Source organism: Odontesthes bonariensis, chromosome 17 (assembly GCF_027942865.1).
Source record: "Odontesthes bonariensis isolate fOdoBon6 chromosome 17, fOdoBon6.hap1, whole genome shotgun sequence".
NCBI lineage: Eukaryota > Metazoa > Chordata > Actinopteri > Atheriniformes > Atherinopsidae > Odontesthes > Odontesthes bonariensis.
This window is the reverse complement of record NC_134522.1, coordinates 24,959,655-24,978,165: the sequence shown is the minus strand read 5'-3', so window position 1 is coordinate 24,978,165 and position 18,511 is coordinate 24,959,655. Positions and strand designations below refer to the sequence as shown.

General features: G+C 42.4%; 1 protein-coding gene across 2 annotated transcripts; it reads left to right on the top strand.

Moving 5' to 3' along the window:
• The first annotated feature begins 73 nt into the window (after positions 1 to 73).
• vps39 (VPS39 subunit of HOPS complex) lies at positions 74 to 17,664 on the top strand. Of its 2 annotated transcripts, none has more exons than XM_075447488.1 (24): positions 74 to 633; positions 820 to 885; positions 1,003 to 1,067; positions 1,172 to 1,214; positions 1,450 to 1,544; positions 2,045 to 2,143; positions 2,277 to 2,369; positions 2,560 to 2,743; positions 5,481 to 5,601; positions 5,919 to 6,039; positions 6,353 to 6,479; positions 6,796 to 6,938; positions 7,078 to 7,218; positions 8,745 to 8,886; positions 10,362 to 10,448; positions 11,130 to 11,203; positions 11,491 to 11,707; positions 11,954 to 12,082; positions 12,815 to 12,917; positions 13,225 to 13,270; positions 13,451 to 13,600; positions 15,514 to 15,648; positions 16,018 to 16,109; positions 16,278 to 17,664. In XM_075447488.1, the coding sequence occupies exons 1-24, from the start codon at positions 561 to 563 to the stop codon at positions 16,357 to 16,359; spliced, it is 2,628 nt and encodes an 875-aa protein (XP_075303603.1). In that variant the 5' UTR covers positions 74 to 560; the 3' UTR covers positions 16,360 to 17,664. The 2 variants fall into 2 exon arrangements, with proteins under 2 accessions (XP_075303603.1, XP_075303602.1); XM_075447487.1 differs by having other exon boundaries at positions 6,350 to 6,479.
• Positions 17,665 to 18,511: the final 847 nt, after the last annotated feature.

Here is an 18,511-nt window from a genome sequence, read left to right as displayed (position 1 = left end):
ACACCTTTAATGCGTTCCTCGTGAGTGTCCAGGCTTCAGTCACGTGCCTGTCGAAGCCTACTGCCGTCGCACAGCCCTCGTCAACAGAACTGAGGAAGTAAGGAGAAGCTATCTTGTCTGAAAGAAACCTAGCGCTAATGTTGATGTGGTGTTTGCTGTCAGCCATGTAGACTTAACTACAGTTTCTTTAGACTTTGGCGTCAACATAACTGCCTGCATTTGCTCGGTTTTCAGCAGACGTCGGGTGAGAGGGAACAATATTTCAGAGCAGTTGCTGTTGGTTGCTAACTTTTCAGCTAGCACGCTAACGACCAGCTGTTGTTTTGGTTGGAAACGTAGCTGCCAAACAAGCCCGACTGCATGACATTAAGGCATTCGGTAACACCAGGGTTTACCAGAACACTTTTTTTTTTTTTTTTAACATTCCCTGTCGACACACTCTTATGTGGGTGAATGGCAACATTTAAAGGTGTCCCGCTCTGACAGACTCCTCAGCGGTCAGTCAGCTGTCCGACAGGCGTCAGCTCCGTGTGGGATTTGATTCAGCAGATTTCTTCAAGATGCATGACGCGTATGAGTCGGTGCCTATCTTAGAGAAGCTTCCTCTTCAGATTGACTGCCTTGCGGCCTGGGGTGAGTCGTGAACACGTACAGCTTGGTGTTTATATTTAGTCACAAAAGTGGTTTCTCTGGGCTATTAGCTTGTCATGCTTGTCCAGGTGTAATGAGTGTTGCCACTGCAGACCTAGATGGTGAAAGAAAGTGTGTGTTTGGTACCTTAAGGTGTCTCACGACATTGTTTGACCTATGTTCTCACAGAGGACTGGCTGCTTGTTGGAACAAAGCCAGGGCATCTCCTGCTCTACCGAATAAAGAAGGATGCAGGTAGGAAACGCTCCTGGATTGTGTGTTGTGTGTCACACCTTCTCGACTTACTGTTGCAAGATGCAGATGAAGGTCTTGAATATTTTCTTTAATTTTTGGTGTTTTTTTTGTCCTTAGGCACCAATCGGTTTGAAGTGACTTTGGAAAAATCCAATAAGAACTTTTCAAAGAAGATACAGCAGGTAGTCAGCTTTGTAGAATGATGTAATAACCAGCTACATTTCGTCCTCTTTGGGCAGAAGCATTGGACTCAACCTGTTTCATGTGTTTATTACTCTTTCTCCAGCTTTATGTTGTCTCGCAGTACAAAATTCTCGTCAGCCTTCTTGGTAAGTTTTTTTTTTTTTTTGGCATAAACAAATTTTTATGCATGTGAAATGTGATACGAGTGTAAAAAGCCAGTTCTTAACTGTGGGCGTATTTGTCCACGTCCCTTTGGGGATCTTGTGAAGTGACTGGCTCACATTCTAAACACCTCTCTCGGCTTGGAACAATAATCGTTCTATAGTATTTATCTTCGTTGTTAAAGACGGTTATTCAGAAATCCTTGTTTCTTTCCTGTAGAGAACAACATCCACGTCCACGACCTTCTGACTTTCCAGCAGATCACCGTGGTCTCCAAAGCCAAAGGAGCCACGCTGTTTGCATGCGACCTGCAGGTCAGTTGCAGTCTTCCTGTGGCTGCAGCCCACCATGCCCACCATGCCCACCTGGGAATGTTGAGAATGGCTAGTTTTGGCTCATCCACTCTACAATTTTTCCTAGTGTTCCCTTGCAGTATTGCGGTTTCATATTTTTCCAGCACATTTAAAAATGAGAGCTTTACTTTCACATGGTCTTTGTAATGTGAAGTCTTTGGGTTTAATCAGAACCAAAAATTCTGGAAGCAACCCTAGAAGCTGGAAATTTAGCGGCTGCTCATGTGTAAAGCGAGAGATTTTCTGTCAAATGAACCGCTGGCACCGTCTTTGAGTCCTGTAAATATGTATGAATAAAGTGGACTAAACATGTAGAACTCTTCTACGATTCGATGACTGTGTCCAATGCAAGAGGTCATAACAGTAACGATTTTCCTTGTTTTTTCACCGTGCTGTGCTGCATTCATATTTTCCCTCATTCTAATGTCATAAATTGCATATCGGATCTCCTTTGTCCTCAGCAAACCAGCTCGGGGGAGGAAAGGCTCAGAATGTGTGTGGCGGTGAAAAAGAAGCTCCAGCTGTATTACTGGAAGGATCGAGAGTTCCACGAGCTGCAGGTAAAGCTGAATTATGATGGAAATATGACTCATTGCTGTATGATTCAAGTTTAAAAGTGTTTTTTGTTTTTCCAATCCCAATGATGAATTTAGCCAGCTCATCCTTTTTTTTTTCTCTCTGTTTGTCTGACAGGGGGACTTTGGTGCGCCAGATATTCCAAAGTCCATGGCTTGGTGTGAAAATTCCATATGTGTTGGTTTCAAACGAGACTATTACCTCATCCGGGTGTGTGTTTCATGAGAGGACTTCACATGTCTTTCTTTACATTTTCAAAGACTTGAAAATCATTTGAAGCATTCGTATTTGTACTGCATTATCAGCAAATACTTGCTTTTCCTTTGTTTGTTTGTTTCCTTAGTTTTTTATTGTCTTTATAAGCCGTCTTACCTGGCTGTCTTTGTCTCCTATCAACTAGATGGATGGCCGTGGCTCCATTAAGGAGCTCTTCCCCACTGGGAAACAGTTAGAACCTCTGGTTGCCCCATTGGCTGATGGGAAGGTGGCTGTTGGACAGGATGATCTAACTGTGGTACTTAATGAGGAGGGAGTTTGCACTCAGAAGTGTGCCCTGAACTGGACCGATATCCCTATCGCCATGGGTAAGAAGGAATGCCCACCAACTAATGCCACAAAGACCTGTCTCTGGTTCGCAGTTTGCGAACAGAAAACAAACCGAAACAGGAAAACGTTATATTTATTGATGACTTTGCACAGATGCCAAGAGCCAAAATTCCTCCCTCTGCTTTATCAGTCTTAATGATAACAGAATTTTTTTTTTTTTTTTTTGCTAAATTGTTTCACGCTGAGGCAATTTGTTTCAGTTTGGATAAAACTAAATGTGTCTCATCTTGTCGGGCTTTGTTTATCACGCTTGATAAGCATTGAAATTTAAATCTTTTCTTTGTTATAATTGTCTTTCAAGTTGAAGCATAAATGCATCTGCGAAAACGCCAAAGATAACACGTTTTGACATATGTAAAATAGATTTTTTTCCATGAACAAAGTGATTCCTAAAGTTTTCCTGGCTGAAAACTTGGCACATCTCACCATGGTCTGCTGTGTGTCCTTATTATTGTGAGGAATCTGGACAAGTGGAGTACAGAATAATTCTTAGGGGATAAAGACAAAAAAATAAATATGGATAAAAGGCTGAGGTATGCCAAATGACACAAGAGCTGGACAGAAAATCAGTGGCAAAAGGTCTCACGGATTGATGAATCCTCCCCAAAGCTCCTGCCTCTTGAGAGAGAACGGAACAAAAGGCAGCCAACATCTAAAGACGAGCTTTGGAATGTCCTCTGAGAAGCCTGGAGCACAATTCATGACGAATACTTAAAGAATATTTGCTCCTTTCAGTAAACCGCTGCACCTACACACAAACACAGAACGAGTCTATAGGTTTTCAGCCCTTTGACATATCAGCTACAAAAGCAGCTGTGAAGACCACAGTTGTGACAGTTAACCTAAACCGGAAGCTTTTCTTGGCCCCGTGGCCACACAATCGAAGAAAAATCTCTTTCCTCACTGGGAACACTGTTCGAGAACGCTTTCAGCTCTGAGCTTGATGTGAATACACTGTTTGCTGTCCAAGTGTTCACCATTAGGCACATTCCCACTGTAGGAACCTTTTGCAGTTCCTATAACCTTTTCAGGAATAGGGCCGTTTTTTCCCGCTTTCGGACATACAGGAACTAGGGACCATGGCCCTCAGTTCCTGTAACCATTTTAGCTCCTTCTCTCTGAGGCTGGGTCTTTTCTGGGTTTTTATAGGAACACATCTGACGTAGGTGTTTGGTGGTTGGTAGCTACGCCCCTTGTCAGATTTCCGCTTCTTGTGGCCCCGCCATTTTTTAAAACTACTGTTGCAGCTACGAAGACAACAACATAGACACTGATAAATGGACCTTACTTTTCGCGGGTTTTGTTTTGTTCTGTTTTGTTGTTGAGTGTGGCGCTAAAGTAACAGTTCATAGAACGGAATTCGAGGAGAACCGTTCTTAGAACTGCGTTCTTAGAACTGCGTTCTTAGAACTGCTCTGTCCGAATGCGGCTTTAGATTGTCTGTGGCTTTCCTCAAATGAGATAAGACTGTTGGAGACAGCTTGTATATGTGGACGATGCTTTTGTCAGTAACAGTACAGTCTGCTCTGTCAGTGTTACACCGGCTGGGCACATATGTTCACACTACAGAAACTACGCATAAGCCAAACACTTGATGAAACATTTGGCCTAAATACTGTCCTTGTTCTGTCAGTTTCCATTCAGCTGCTGTCTGCCTTTCCTTTCCTAGCCCTTTTTTCCCCCTGTCTTTTCTCTGAGCTCTGATGTCCAGATGCTGAGCTGTTTCCCAAATCTCAGAGGATGAGTCTTAGTTTAGATCTTTTTTTTTTTTTTTAAACTTGTGACTAAGGTTCTTGTAGGTCTGCTTTACTTAGAAACTTTGTGGCGAAAGTGGTGCCGCTTATTCCTGTTGTTTTAGATGCTCTCTGTCTCCGTGTTCATTGAAATGCAGAAGGGGACGATACGAGGAGGAAATGAAGCCTTAAAGCAATGGTTTCAAACAATGTGCAATTTCCTCATCTTGATATAGCCAATCGAGACGCTTTGCAGCTGCAGAGGATGGCAGCTGAGGCCTGTACTGTAAAAAAGGTTCAACATACCCAGGGTATCTACTGATGATCTGGCTTGACTTTCCCTAACATCAGAGATCTGGCTAAGCGGAACTACAATGCTGGTTATAATCTTTGTAAGTCAAAACGGGGAGGAAAGCTAAAAAAAAGAGTACCGACTGTAAGAATGTGCTGATGGATAAGCTGATGGGTATCACTGCCACATCATTAAAGCACTAGCAGATCTGAACATGTACAATTGTGTATTTTATTTCATGAACGTGCGTGGTGTATTCTCAGCATGTGTGAAAGTTTCCGTCTTATTCTGTCCGATGCAACACCAGCTGTTGGATCTGACAGACATAACCTGGAGCTGAAGTTACCTCGCTTAACCACTTATCCTACTTCGAGGTTCGTGCTCCTGGACTGTTTATAATATATGTGACTTTTCTACTGCTCAGCCGAATGAGATGGTTGGGGCTTATTCCAGCGGGCATTATCTGTCCCATATCTAAATAAACATGAAGGGATGGCTGGATTTTCTGCTCCATTAGCCTGTAGCATTGTAAATGTTAATCAGAACAGGGGAGCTGGGATTGGGGGACATTTCTGTCTAAAATGCTGTACGTGTTCCTCAGGAATGATTTTTGAATGTTTTATTTGGTATCCATGTCATGTGATGCACATATCAACACTTCTCTCTAACACTCGTTGCACTTGTTCTCAGAGCACCAGCCTCCCTACATCATCGCGGTTCTCCCTCGGTACGTGGAGATACGGACCTTTGAGCCGAGGCTGCTGGTGCAGAGTGTGGAGCTGCAGAGACCACGCTTCATCACCTCAGCAGGGTGAGGCAGGCAGTCCTCTGCCATCTTTGGTTGTCAACTTAACGAATGTTTCGAACAACAAATATTTTTGTACTGTAATCCCGTAATAAGAACAAAGTATGTCATTTAAACATCAAACATGTCTTTTTTTTAATGCGAAAAGGATCATTCTTAAAAGATAAATCTCTCGTGTTGAATTCTGGGCCACTTTAATATCTTTAAAAACATGTATCTGTTTTCTATTTCTGATGATAAGACTGCTGATCATATCGGCCCATCCTGAGACAGAAAAATACTTCTGTTTTCTGATCCTGTTTCTTTCCTTTCAACCTTCGCAGGCCAAATATTGTGTACGTCGCCAGCAACCACTTTGTGTGGCGCCTGGTACCTGTTTCAATAGCCAGCCAGATCCGGCAACTTCTTCAAGATAAGCAGTTTGAGCTGGCTCTTCAGCTGGCGGTGAGCAGCAGAAACACCTCCTGTTACTAATAAAGCTTGTCCTTGAATCCCTGAGGATTCAACGTTTTAGCAGAGAGCACGGACCATTACAGAAACATCACTTATCTTGATCAGGAAACAATAAAATGCTTTTAGCTTCGTATTTTACTCCTTCTAGCTCTCCGTGGGGATTTTGAAGAATGATTTGAGACATTCACTGGGTCTCTTTCGGCTTTCTGATGAGCAAACCACAGATGTTTTGCTGCGGTTTGATTTTTGTTTGATCTGTTCATCCATTCGTTTATTTACGGGGGTCTTTTTTTCCCGTCAGAAGATGAAGGATGATTCAGATGGCGATAAGAAGCAGCAGATACATCACATCCAGAATCTCTACGCCTTCAATCTGTTTTGCCAGAAGAGATTTGATGACTCCATGCAGGTGTTTGCCAAACTTGGCACGGGTAGGAAATAAGTTCCTGTGGTTTAAGAATGTTTCATAATCTGTACCTCTTCTATCCCACTGTGATAAACTATTTCTATAAGGTTAATTATTATAATTCATCACTATTTTCCCTTCTTTATTTATTTTTGGGACATGGAAACATTCAATGGGAACATCTAATTCACATACGAGTTGCACGTGTAATGATGTCAAATCTTGTTTTGATATGAAAGTTGATTCATCTGTGATATTGGCTTCCTTTAAACTCTTTTAGCTCCAGTTTACTTTTGGAAATGTTTGCATTTTTTACAAATGAGCTCCTCTTTGCTTGGCAGATCCCACACATGTGATTGGACTCTACCCAGACCTACTCCCAGCAGACTACCGCAAACAGCTGCATTACCCCAATCCTCTGCCTACTCTGTCTGGAGCTGAACTGGAGAGGGCTCATCTGGCTCTCATCGATTACCTCACCCATGTGTGTTTGTTTATAGTATCTTTGCAACGCAGTCGAGCGGGAAAATTGAAAGCTTAAAAACTCTCTAAGGAATTAGAAAATTGATGGAAATCAAAAGAAAGATACGATTGATTCCATCTTTTCTCTCACATCTTCACAGAAACGAAGCCACCTTGTTAAGCAGCTGAATGACTCTGACCCCTCTACAACATCTCCACTAATGGAGGGCACACCCACTATCAAAAGCCGCAAAAAACTCCTGCAGATCATCGATACCACCCTGCTGAAATGTTACCTGCACGTAAGGCAACAGTCATCTCCTTTACCATACTTCAGCTAATTTAAATGTACACAAGAATGACACCAGAAGCGTTTTTTAAATGAAGTTCATAGATATTCACAGATAGCTCTATATATATTGAGGCGGATGCTCATGAAGTTAAGATCAAGCAACAGGTGTGGCATCAGGCTGGGCCACTCGTGTCTCATTCCAGACTTTTTAGATACCTGACAGACGAAGCAAGTTTCTATTTTCTATTACAACTGTCTATAGCAACTTACCTATTTACGACAGTCTAGCCAGACTGTCGTAAACCCACCAGAGGCAATTTACGGTTTATTTTTCAAGACACTGGCAGAGAGTTGGAGAAGTAGAGATGCTTAACTCGAATCTTTTGGGCAATCCAGGCTGATTGGATCATTTTGAGGAGGGGATTCGAGTTATACTGACCACTTGAGTCACTTGTTAAAAAAAAAAAAAAAAAAAATCATTTTTTGTCCCATTTATCAATTCATTTTGATAAATCAAAGAGCAGCCTATGGCTACAAGTTCATTCATTTATTTTTGTCAAGTAATAATTCAATGCCATTTTATCTGAAAGCCAGACACAACAGCTAGTGTGTGCATTTACACAGCGACAAATGTGGTAGCATTAGGTGAGGCAATGCTGAGTTTAGACCTACAAGTAAACAACATGGAATGATCTTGCCCTCCCTATATCACTATATTTTCATTACCCCCTACCCGAACCAGGGTTTGCATTCCATTCCTACTTATCTTTACCTCTTCTATTTCTACCCCCTACCCGAACCAGGGTTTGCATACCCACCCCACTGAGACTGGTGTGCAGTTGGTGAGAGGCCGAGGTTGCTTGTGGCTGGGGAAAAAAAAAAAAAAAAGATGGTTGTTGTGGTGTGAGGAGCAGTGTTGGCTGGCATTAGGGGGTGACTCTGGGGCGCCAATGATCATTGTCTAGCTTCCTGGAGGTGTCGTGGGCCCAACTAGACGAAACACTGATGAAAGGAGGTTCCTACATGATGACCCCAATGACATGTTGGTCAGGACTGCTCACTGATCTATATAGGGAGTATAGTATAGTATTCACTGAGTCTGGTCCATTTTTTTTTTAAATTTTTCTTTAGCACAAGTTTCTTGTGTTTACCTTAAAACATCTGTCTATGGACAAATGGTAACCGTTTAGGACTGAGGGGTGAGACCACACATTTAGGCTGCCAGTGTTAGTGTCTCTGCAGACTGCTTGGACTCTTGGTGCACCTTTAATGTTTTCTGCCACTCCTCCCCCTTTAAGACAAATTGTTTCCTGCCGGCGTGCACATCCAGGAAAATGCCACCGCTCTCTTAGAAAGGTAACATGGTGGATGCTGTCTAATTAAGAGACTGTTAGAAAGGTGGTGCGTGTGGTTCGATTGTCAAGACTGCACCACAAACGCATCGTGAAGCTGAGAGGAGGGACTAATGAACTGGATAGATGAATGTTTTTTAAACGTTCCTTTTGTATAACCCACTTTGGTTTTCCCCTCCTTCAGACCAATGTGGCCCTGGTCTCCCCTCTGCTTCGTCTGGAGAACAACCACTGCCACATCGAGGAAAGCGAGTATGTCCTAAAGAAAGCCCACAAGTACAGCGAGCTCATCATTCTTTATGAAAAGAAGGGCCTGCACCAGAAAGGTAAGAGTCAGATTACTGGTGAGTGTGCTTGAGCCCGATCACTGTAGCTGGATTTTTCGCCTTAAATTGAATGCAAGTGTAATAGAGATTTTTGATAGTTGCACCTGTTCTATGAGCATCATTAAAGCTTAAAGTTACAGTCTGTTAGTTGGGGTCGAATGGTTTAGTTTGAAACTGTGGGGATTGGTTGTTGCTGCTTCCTGATCATTTGCAGGAGCTCTCCTTCTCTTGAGTTCAGTTGCTTGTTTAAACATGCGATACACAATTAATTAATTAATTACGAAACATAATCAAATGGAAAATATACCGTCATGCATAGCGCATGTTCACGGGGTATTTCTATTTTCTAATATGAGTTAACAGGACACATTCGGACAGAGACGTACGTGCACTGTGAGATGGGGAGTTTTTATTTATCTCCCTCTGTTTCTTGTGGATGACTTAACTGATTATTCTCAAGACATGTGCACTCAGTTGACCACAGAAGCGACCTTTCCAACCTAATGAATCCTCAATGGCTTAACCTTGGCCTCAAGATAAGGAGAGAAGAATCCACAGGGGTTTATTGATCCCCATTTTGTGTTGCTTGACTTGGAAGGAGTGAGTGTTTTTGTTTAGTTTTTTTCATTTCTGATTAAAAGCTTCAATGCTCAAAGGACTATGTTTGAGTACTTGTTTGGCCAGTGCAATCAATGCTGCATAAAAAGAATCAATATCTCGTTTGGAAGAAGAATTTTTTAATCATCAGATATGTCAGTCAGCTGAATTATGACTGATGTCACAGATCAAGTCATTTGTCAGAGAGTGGTGTGTCTGATGCAGCATGACAGTCGAACACTGCTGTAAAAACATCAGTAAAAACATCTGGTTCCAGTTTCTCTTGGATGCTAAGTGTGGGGTTTAGTATTTAGATTCCAGATCACTTGATGTCAGATTTGCTGTGCCGTTGTTAGCCGTCTCCCCGTTACCTCTAAAATCAAATACAACAGCCATTCTATGCTAAATTTTTCAGGTTTGTTGTAACTTCAGTGGGCAGTAATTATGTGCTCGTATCAAAGCCATATTCTTGGACTCGTGCCTCAGCCTTATGAGGCACCACAGTTTGTCTTAGGAGGTTTCCTGCACGAGTCAATTTGTCAGCCTTGTAAATTAGAGCTGTCATGATGTTTGTGGTTTCGGCACATTTTGGGCCGCGCTCGCTGTGAGCGCAGCTGTGTTTAATTGACCTGCTGCGATTTGTGCTCGTGATGTCACGCTGTTGATGTCTGCCTCCATCTGCCAACTCAAACCAGCTGTTCCCGGCCACCAATTGACACAGTGCGTATGTTTGGTTCATTCTGTTTCTGTTGATGGAGAAATTATGCAGTGCAGTGCCCACCGGAGAACGGGACATTCTGCTGCTTTCCGTTGTCAGACCGATCTCATCATTTGTTCATCTCCCTCACCTTCTTCTTGCCATGTTTTTGCTCTTGCAGCTCTGCAAGTGCTGTTGGACCAATCCACCAAAGCCAACTCTCCACTGAAGGGCCATGAGCGAACAGTGCAGTACCTCCAGAGACTGGGTAAGGGTCACCGGTCAACAATGACCTGTTTTACCCAGGCGTGTTAAAGGTATCTTCGCACATGTTCAGTTTGTCGGGATAATTGAGGGAAGGGCTCCGAGGAAACCTTTGCACTCATTGAGTTATCATTCTATTATCTTCAGCATGTTTCCGTGTATCTCTGTGAATCTTCTGCCTTTACATCGCTGGTGCCAACATATCCTGGACTCACTGGGAGCGCAGCAGTTAGAAATGTTTCCCCATGCCTCAGAGCCCAGAGAACTCAATGTATTGCAGTGCTTAGCATTGGTCCAAGAATAATCCCGTGCCCATGTTGTTATACTAGCTGTTGATGACTTATGGGAGCTATATGAGAAACCCCTCCATTTTTCATTGAAGCGCCTTTTTTGTTTAGCAGTTGAGGGATTTTTTTTTTTTTCTCACATCAGTTGACAAACATTAGATCTTTACTCTCATAAAAAACATGCTCATTACTAGCTCTAAATTGCCTCCATCAAAGCTTTTTTTGGAATGTTTTCCAGGCCTCCTATGCAAGAGACAATGTGTATTAAACAGAATGAAGTAATCAAGAAGAAACATGGACTATCTTGGATTTGTACTTTTTCAATTGGACGAGTTCTCCTTAGTTCTTTCTGTGAAAAGTTCAACTTTCTTACCTATCCTACTTCCTAATACACACAGGAATGGAGAACCTGGGCATAATCTTCGAGTTTTCTCCCTGGGTGCTGAAGATCTGTCCTGAGGATGGCCTGAAGGTGGGCACACATATTTAGACAAATTATTATTCAAGAGGTTTACTCCACTTATTCCCCATGCCTGTACTATGCCTTTGACTGTAGAAAATTACTTAAAATATTTTTTCCCATGCATGTCTTATCTATTATATTTTATAAATAGATGCCCATACTGATTTTTGCTTAAATCTCATAAGAACCCAAATACCACGATGACAACAAGCACTAAGATCAGAATAAAGCGTTCTGAGTCCACAGGCCAGGAGAAAATCCTCCTTGTAGGTGTAAATACTCCCCGTCCTTTCCAGATATTTACCGAAGACCTGACTGAGGTGGAGACTTTGCCCAGAGACAAAGTGCTGCAGTTCCTGAAGGAGGGCTTTGAGGAGCTCGCCATCCCGTATTTGGAGCACATCATTCATGTGTGGGACGAGAATGGACCCGAGTTTCACAACGTCTTAATCCAGCTCTACCTGAGCAGGGTCCAAGGCCTCATGAAACAGTACCTCAACTCATTGCCAGCAGGTATGAGCAAGAGAAAAAATGATTATTAAAAGTTATTTTCTGAATTTATTTATTAAGAAAATATATAAAAACAGTTTGTGTTGGAATGCCTGACCTTTTTTATCTACAACCTCTAAAGTTTCAATTTACTTCCATTAAAGGAGAATAAGAACTGCTAATATTCACTTTCAAGAAAAGAGACTATCATGTTTTCAGTTTTGCTTCTAATTCTGCTCGTGGATGATCTAAAACTCCTTGTTGCTGCAGGGGTTCCAGCTGTTCCCGCAGGGCAGGAGAAAGGTGAACTCGGAGAGTTCAGGAACAAGCTGCTGTCTTTTCTGGATATTTCGAGCTGCTACGAACCTTCAAGACTCATCAGTGACTTTCCTTTCGATGGTAGGAAATAACTCTTCTCTTCAGCCATTTCCACACACGGATTTTGGAGATTTTCCAGAGTTGGTGCTCACAGTTCGGTCGAGATTTTCTCCTCAGCTGCTGTTCACACGCGCACCTCATAGCAGGAGATTCACAGCAGGAAGGGGTGTCTGCGTAGTGTGCAGAGGTAGCAGAACGCAAATCAAAAAGTCGTCAAGAATAGAAGAGGAAGCTCCTGTGTGTGAAAACGTTGCTGCAATAACAGCAACTTTTACCAGCACATTCACTCACTTTAAAGCCTCATCTCACTTCTCTTCATTTCCGCCTCCTCATCTCCTCTGTCGTCCTGCTTGTGACCCAGAAATCCTTCACCGCTAAATATTTAGAAGGATTTCTCACATCCTAAAATGCATCAGGAATAGAGGGAGGATCGAGGAGAAAGGATGCTCCACAGCGGAGCTATAAGTGGTGACACATTCGTGTAATCTTTGTGGAAGGGTTTTCTGGCACCGTTGACAATTGTAAGGGGCATGGTGCATTAATCCTGCACTTTATATTGAATTCAAGGTAAATTTCAACTTTGTCAAAGATTAAATGCTCATCTGACAGAAATAATTCAAGTTGCAGATAAACAACTGTTATTATGATGGTGTTTCTTTTTGAAACAACTTGTATATAAATTGGAATAATACACACACGTTCTACACACACCTTCAGCCTACAGGATCTCTGACTCTGGTGTCCATTTTCAAGGTTTGCTGGAGGAACGGGCTCTGCTTTTGGGTCGGATGGGTAAACACGAGCAGGCGCTCTTCATCTATGTGCACATTCTGAAAGACACCCGCATGGCTGAAGAGTGAGTACCCCTGCCAACGGCTCCAAACCCCCCGCCGAACCGTATTTAACACCAGTCACCAGCAAACTTACTTGACTTGAGATTCAAAGAAATGTTTTATGATCCTCAAAGTGTCTAAAATGGTAAATGAGTGTTTCTTTTTTTCTTTGTCACCTGAAATCATATTGAATTGCATACTTTTTCTGCCTCGTAATAGAAATGGAGGACTTGATTTACCCGAGGTGATTGTCCACAGTGTCGTGAGCATGTTGCTCATATTAGTCATCGGTAAATGAAGCTGATGGTTTTCTGTGTCCTCTGTCTGCAGATACTGTCACGGACATTACAGCAGCGCAGTTGAAGGAAACAAAGATGTGAGCATCTTCTATTCATTTTTTTTAACTTTTCACTTACTTTTTGGTTAAATTGTAGTTCATCATAGTTCCGTTTTTTTCACTCTCAGTGTCTCCGGTCCTGTCAGTCGATTTAAAAAGTTTCTGAGATGCAGATTTGAACCTGGGGCTGAATTAACAGGTGTACTTGTGCCCTGTTAGGTTTATCTGTCTCTGCTGCGAATGTACCTGTCACCTCCTGACGCCCACTGCCTGGGGCCCATCAAGATGGAGCTTTCTGAGCCTCAGGCCAACCTCCAGGCTGCCCTGCATGTCCTTGAGCTGCACCACAGCAAGCTCAACACCACCAAGGTGAACGTTGATTATTGGCGGCCGGCTCTCTTTCACCAAAGTGACTCACAGAGAAATCCTTTTCTGGTGGAAAGTGTTGACTGCAGAACTTTTCCATAGATTTCAGCCCTTGTCGGAAGAGTACATATAAACAATTAAGACCTTATACACCTTATAGACCTTATAGAATATGTGGAGTTGGTTATGTTGCTACTAACTTTATTCTACCACAATAAGACAACAGTTGTGCACTGTAGCTTTAGGTCAATCAGCCGTTTACAGATTCTCTTAAACCTTCCTACTTATCACTATATAGATGGATAAATTAACAAAAATGAACACAACTCAGGGCAGTCCCAGTTTCTTTAGGCTGGATTGATGCCAGATTAAATAACACGATAAAAGACACAGACACACAGACTCGACATCCTAGAGAATAGTAGTGCAAGTGAACGGAGCAAAGCTTGTTTAAGGATTTGTTTGTTTTCAAGCGAGATGAGGAAAGATTTCACTGTGTGGGCTTATCAAGCTGCCACTCTGGGAGAAGGAATTATCATTAGGATGCTGAGCTCCCTAGAGACACTCTCACATGGCAGGGTGAATATCTCCGATGACATTCCTTCCACATCTGATTCAGCTACCCGCACCTGCCACCTAAAAACGATCACAACTAGTCGAGGCGCTCAAGTCACAGCTGTTTCTTGAGGAATGCTTCATCAATCTATTTTCCAGAAAAACCCATGTAATAAGTGAAGGAAAATGAACTCGACTCATAAATGGATCGTAACGTGTCCTTTTCCGTGCTGTTTGCAAAGCACAGAAGCTGCCTTGCAACAACACCACTCTCACTGTGAATAGTTTCATTCTTAAAACAAGCAAATGTCTCAGTTTGTGTTATAGAGTTGTTGTAAAAGGCATCATATCAGACTGTTTTTTTGTATCTAAGGAAAAAATAAACTCTCCTTATAGTTCTCCTTTATATAAAGATTGTAAAAGCTGCCAGGCGAAATGTGTCGGCGGTGATCCACAACTCCATCACCATGGTTCAGCTGGCCCTTCGCAAAATGAATCCACAGGGTGTAACTCCAGTTAGTGCGTGCACATGTAATCCCCTAACAGCCACTCTATGAGAATGTTCATTTGTAGCTTGAATCTGATTCTCCTGGAGCTAGTCCAACGTCTGCAGTGGCACACTCTGCTTCGCTCTTCACAAAATGAATCCAGTTCTTCTTCATCTCATTATTCCTCTTCACTTTAACTTTAAGTAAGCAGCCAAAGTTCTGAAAACTCTGGCATTCAAGGCAGATGCATTTCCATGACGAGAACGCAAGACCAAGCGAGCTAGTTGTCAAGTCCACGGCCGATTGGCCTGGTTTGCTAGTTTGAGGCTAGCACATTGTAGTAGGCTTATTTCTAACACTATGCTGTTAGGACCAGGTTCGATATGTGTCCACCTTAAATCAAGGATGCTTTATGTCATGGATCCCTGATTCCAGGCCTGTCCCAATGAGAATCTTCAACATTCCAAACTCCCCAATTCAGTACGACGAAGGTCTCAGAACTTCTTTTGTCTAAATATGCAACATTTTTCCAAGCAAGTATCTGCTTTTGTTTTGTTCAGTTTTCAAATTCTTAAGAGAAAAAATTTGAATTTTTATCCGGAGCCACCAAAAAGTGTCCGATCATGCATGTAACTTAGCAACTTGTTTCCATATAGATGTGGTCATGAGTTTCATGTAGCAGCAGTTTAACAAGCAGGACGTTCCATTTGATTTATCATGAGAGGATAGTTTTCTTTAATATTATGACTGAGTAAAAATAAGAGTCCTGGATGTGGAACAAACAACACCGTTGCACTGCAGCAGCAAAACGTACTTTAGATAAGTCAACTGTTGTCAAGTCAGCAGCGTTTTAAAAAGCCACTGTTTTTCCAGGCTATCAATCTGCTCCCAGCAAACACTCAAATCCGAGAGATCCGGGTGTTCCTGGAGAGCGTTCTGGAGGAGAAGGCTCAGATGAAACGCTGCAACCAGGTGCTGAAGAGTCTGCTGCAGGCCGAGTTCCTCAGAGTGAGTTCTTTGGAATTTGTTCACACTAAATTTCAAGTGCAAAGTGCAGGTGAAGCACCTCAGTGCCTTAAAATGTAGAAAACTACAAATTCAATTCTCTACCGTGGAAGATTTTTTTTTTTTCTTTACCGACAGTTTCAGTAAATGTTCAAGGACTCTTGAGCAGGGCAGCTGCAGAACAAAGAGTAAAAAAATCCAGTATATTCTTTTCATGAATGAAGCATTTGGTAGAAATCGATGTAACTGAATTAAAATCAATTACTGTTTTTACATCTTAAACCAAAGTTTGAAAGATTTTTCAACTTTTTCTTCCTAATAATCTGGCACACACAGAAATGATGTTAAAGCGGATTTTTTTTCCCTTTTCAGGTGCAGGAGGAACGGATCTTCCACCAGCAGGTTAAATGCGTCATTACAGAGGAGAAGACCTGCAGAGTGTGTAAGAAGAAGATCGGAAACAGGTAACGCCATCTCTCTCTCTCTCTTTTTTTTTTTTTTTTTTAAGATTTTTGTAAGTATGAAACTTTTAGGTTGTTTTTGTGTTTGAGCTGCTGTTAATTTCTTATTTCTTATTTTATTTTTTTTTTGTTTTTTTGTACCAGTAAACATTCCATTGTTTTCTCTTGCAGTGCGTTTGCCAGGTATCCCAACGGCGTGGTGGTGCATTATTTCTGCTGCAAAGATCGCAGCGTCTGTCCCACTGAGCAGTAAAAATCTTCTCGTCACGTCAACTAATAAGTTGCTTCCCCTCCCCCGTGGACTTCGGCGAACTGGACTTGTTTCTAGTAGGAACGCGCGGTAAAAGGTTGGCCAGGAATCGAGCGTTTATATCCAAAGCGCCTTGCAGCTGACATTTCTAAATCTGAGACTGACATTGTTTTGGTGGCGCACGGAGAAGAACCGGACTGATGATTTCTCTCTCTGGAGGAAAGGCGAGAGAAGCATGTAACACTGGAGAGGACCCGCTGCCTTGCAGGACACATCAGAAGAAAAGGAGCATCGTAACAGCAGTATTTAACGCTCAGTCTCACCAGGATGTGATTAGAAGCAGTTTTCGTCTCCCCCTCGTCCTTAAACACTGTGTAGGCCTTTAAACACTGCTTCATATGCCACCCTCCCTGTGCAGGAGGCTTATTAAATGCCTTCTGTGACTCTGAAGATTGTACTTACTGTGAAGTCAGATGTGTCTCATGACTTTTCCTCCAAACGTGATGGGAGGGCACAGCGCTGTTTGGTCCTAAAGCATGTTTTATGTGAGCAGCTGATGCAACTCCTGCAGCTAACATCATTCACGGCTGTGTTCTTGTCCTTCAAATGGAAAACGCTCCACGCTTCTGTAGCTTCTACAACTCGCTGTACAGTGTCTTTGCCCTTCACCGATTCACACCAACACTTAATGTTTGTCATACTGTGTATTTGCACTCCGTATGTGCAGCTTGTGTTTTTTTACGTGTACTGATGTACATATTGGGGCAGCGTGGAGGCTCGGTGTTGCCCGAGGATACTTCGACACACGGAAGGGCTGGAGATTGAACACGAGGACAACCACGGCCATTTTACTGTTACCAGAGTTAATCCGCTATTTAAACGCATCTTGAAGCGTCTTCTTCATGAGGCAGAGTGCATTTTTACAGGGAGCCGCCGTGATCTTTTCAGTGGAACTTAAAAAAGCATAATAATCCAGTTTCCGGCTCTTTTTCCTGTCTTTCTGGAGCTGCTTGCTGTTGAATTATTTGGCTGATGGGCACAAAGTTATTCAGCAGCTGTTTTGACAAGTGATAATCACCTCTGTCTGGGTTTGTTTTTGTTTTGTTTTTTTCAAGAAAGCTGAAATTCAACAGTTGCTCAAAAGTTGAAGGGTTTCGCTTTGTTTGCTATACATGACATTAAACCGAATATCTTTAGATTTTGGCTCATGATTGCACATAATAAGTAATATAGAGGTCGCTGTGGCTGAAAATAAATTTTCTTTTTTTAAATGATTAATCTGTGAAAATAAAATGCAGCAACATGCAACTGACCCTGACCTTTTTATGGTAGCACAAGTCAGTTGAACATATTGAAAACAAGAACTTTCTGTTTCTTTCTTTGCAAAAGCAACCTTTCTGAGGTGGATCACAGGAGTGCAGCACTTAAGAAGAGGTTGGCTGTACAAATCCCACAACTGCATCACATAAAACCCTGATTTCTGGACATTTTGAACGGAAATGATGCCAAGAGGTGTGTCTGTTTGCTGACACTCCAGAGGGTTATTCAGGAGGCGGATCTCTGCACTTTATTTAAAAAATGAATGTATGTTTTTAGAGGGACAATGGATGGCTGCTTTCCTTCCATCTCTCCTTTAACCAGTAAGCACATACCTGAATAGTCTGACAAACATGTTAATTTTTTCATTTTCTAATGTTAAACCGTCAGCATGAAATGGCGAATGCCATGTTTGCAGAGCATCTGCATATTAGCATTGCAGCTCAGAGCAGAGCAGCAGATCAGCCCACAGCCACTCACTGAACCGTGCACGTCGCTTTAAGATTGGCACGGCAACACACCGCTGTGCAAAGCTGCTGTTTGGCTCCTCACTCTTTTAGAGACATTTGCAAGCGTTTGTGTTTGTGGACGGAAAGGCAAGTCACGCTTGAAGTTGAATGCATAATGATGATATTGTTTAATTAGAAAAGCAGTTGCTCGTCTTCTACACTGAATCAAACGCTTCCCACCCTGGTCACAGATTTGTGGCTTTTCTCCAGTGGGCCAACGGCTCCTTAAAACGAGTCATAATCCCCGGGTCCTTCTTCACTTTGTGGTAAAGTGCTCCTCTGGTGTGAATATGCTGATGACGTTTCAGGTGTTCCGACAGCCTGAAACT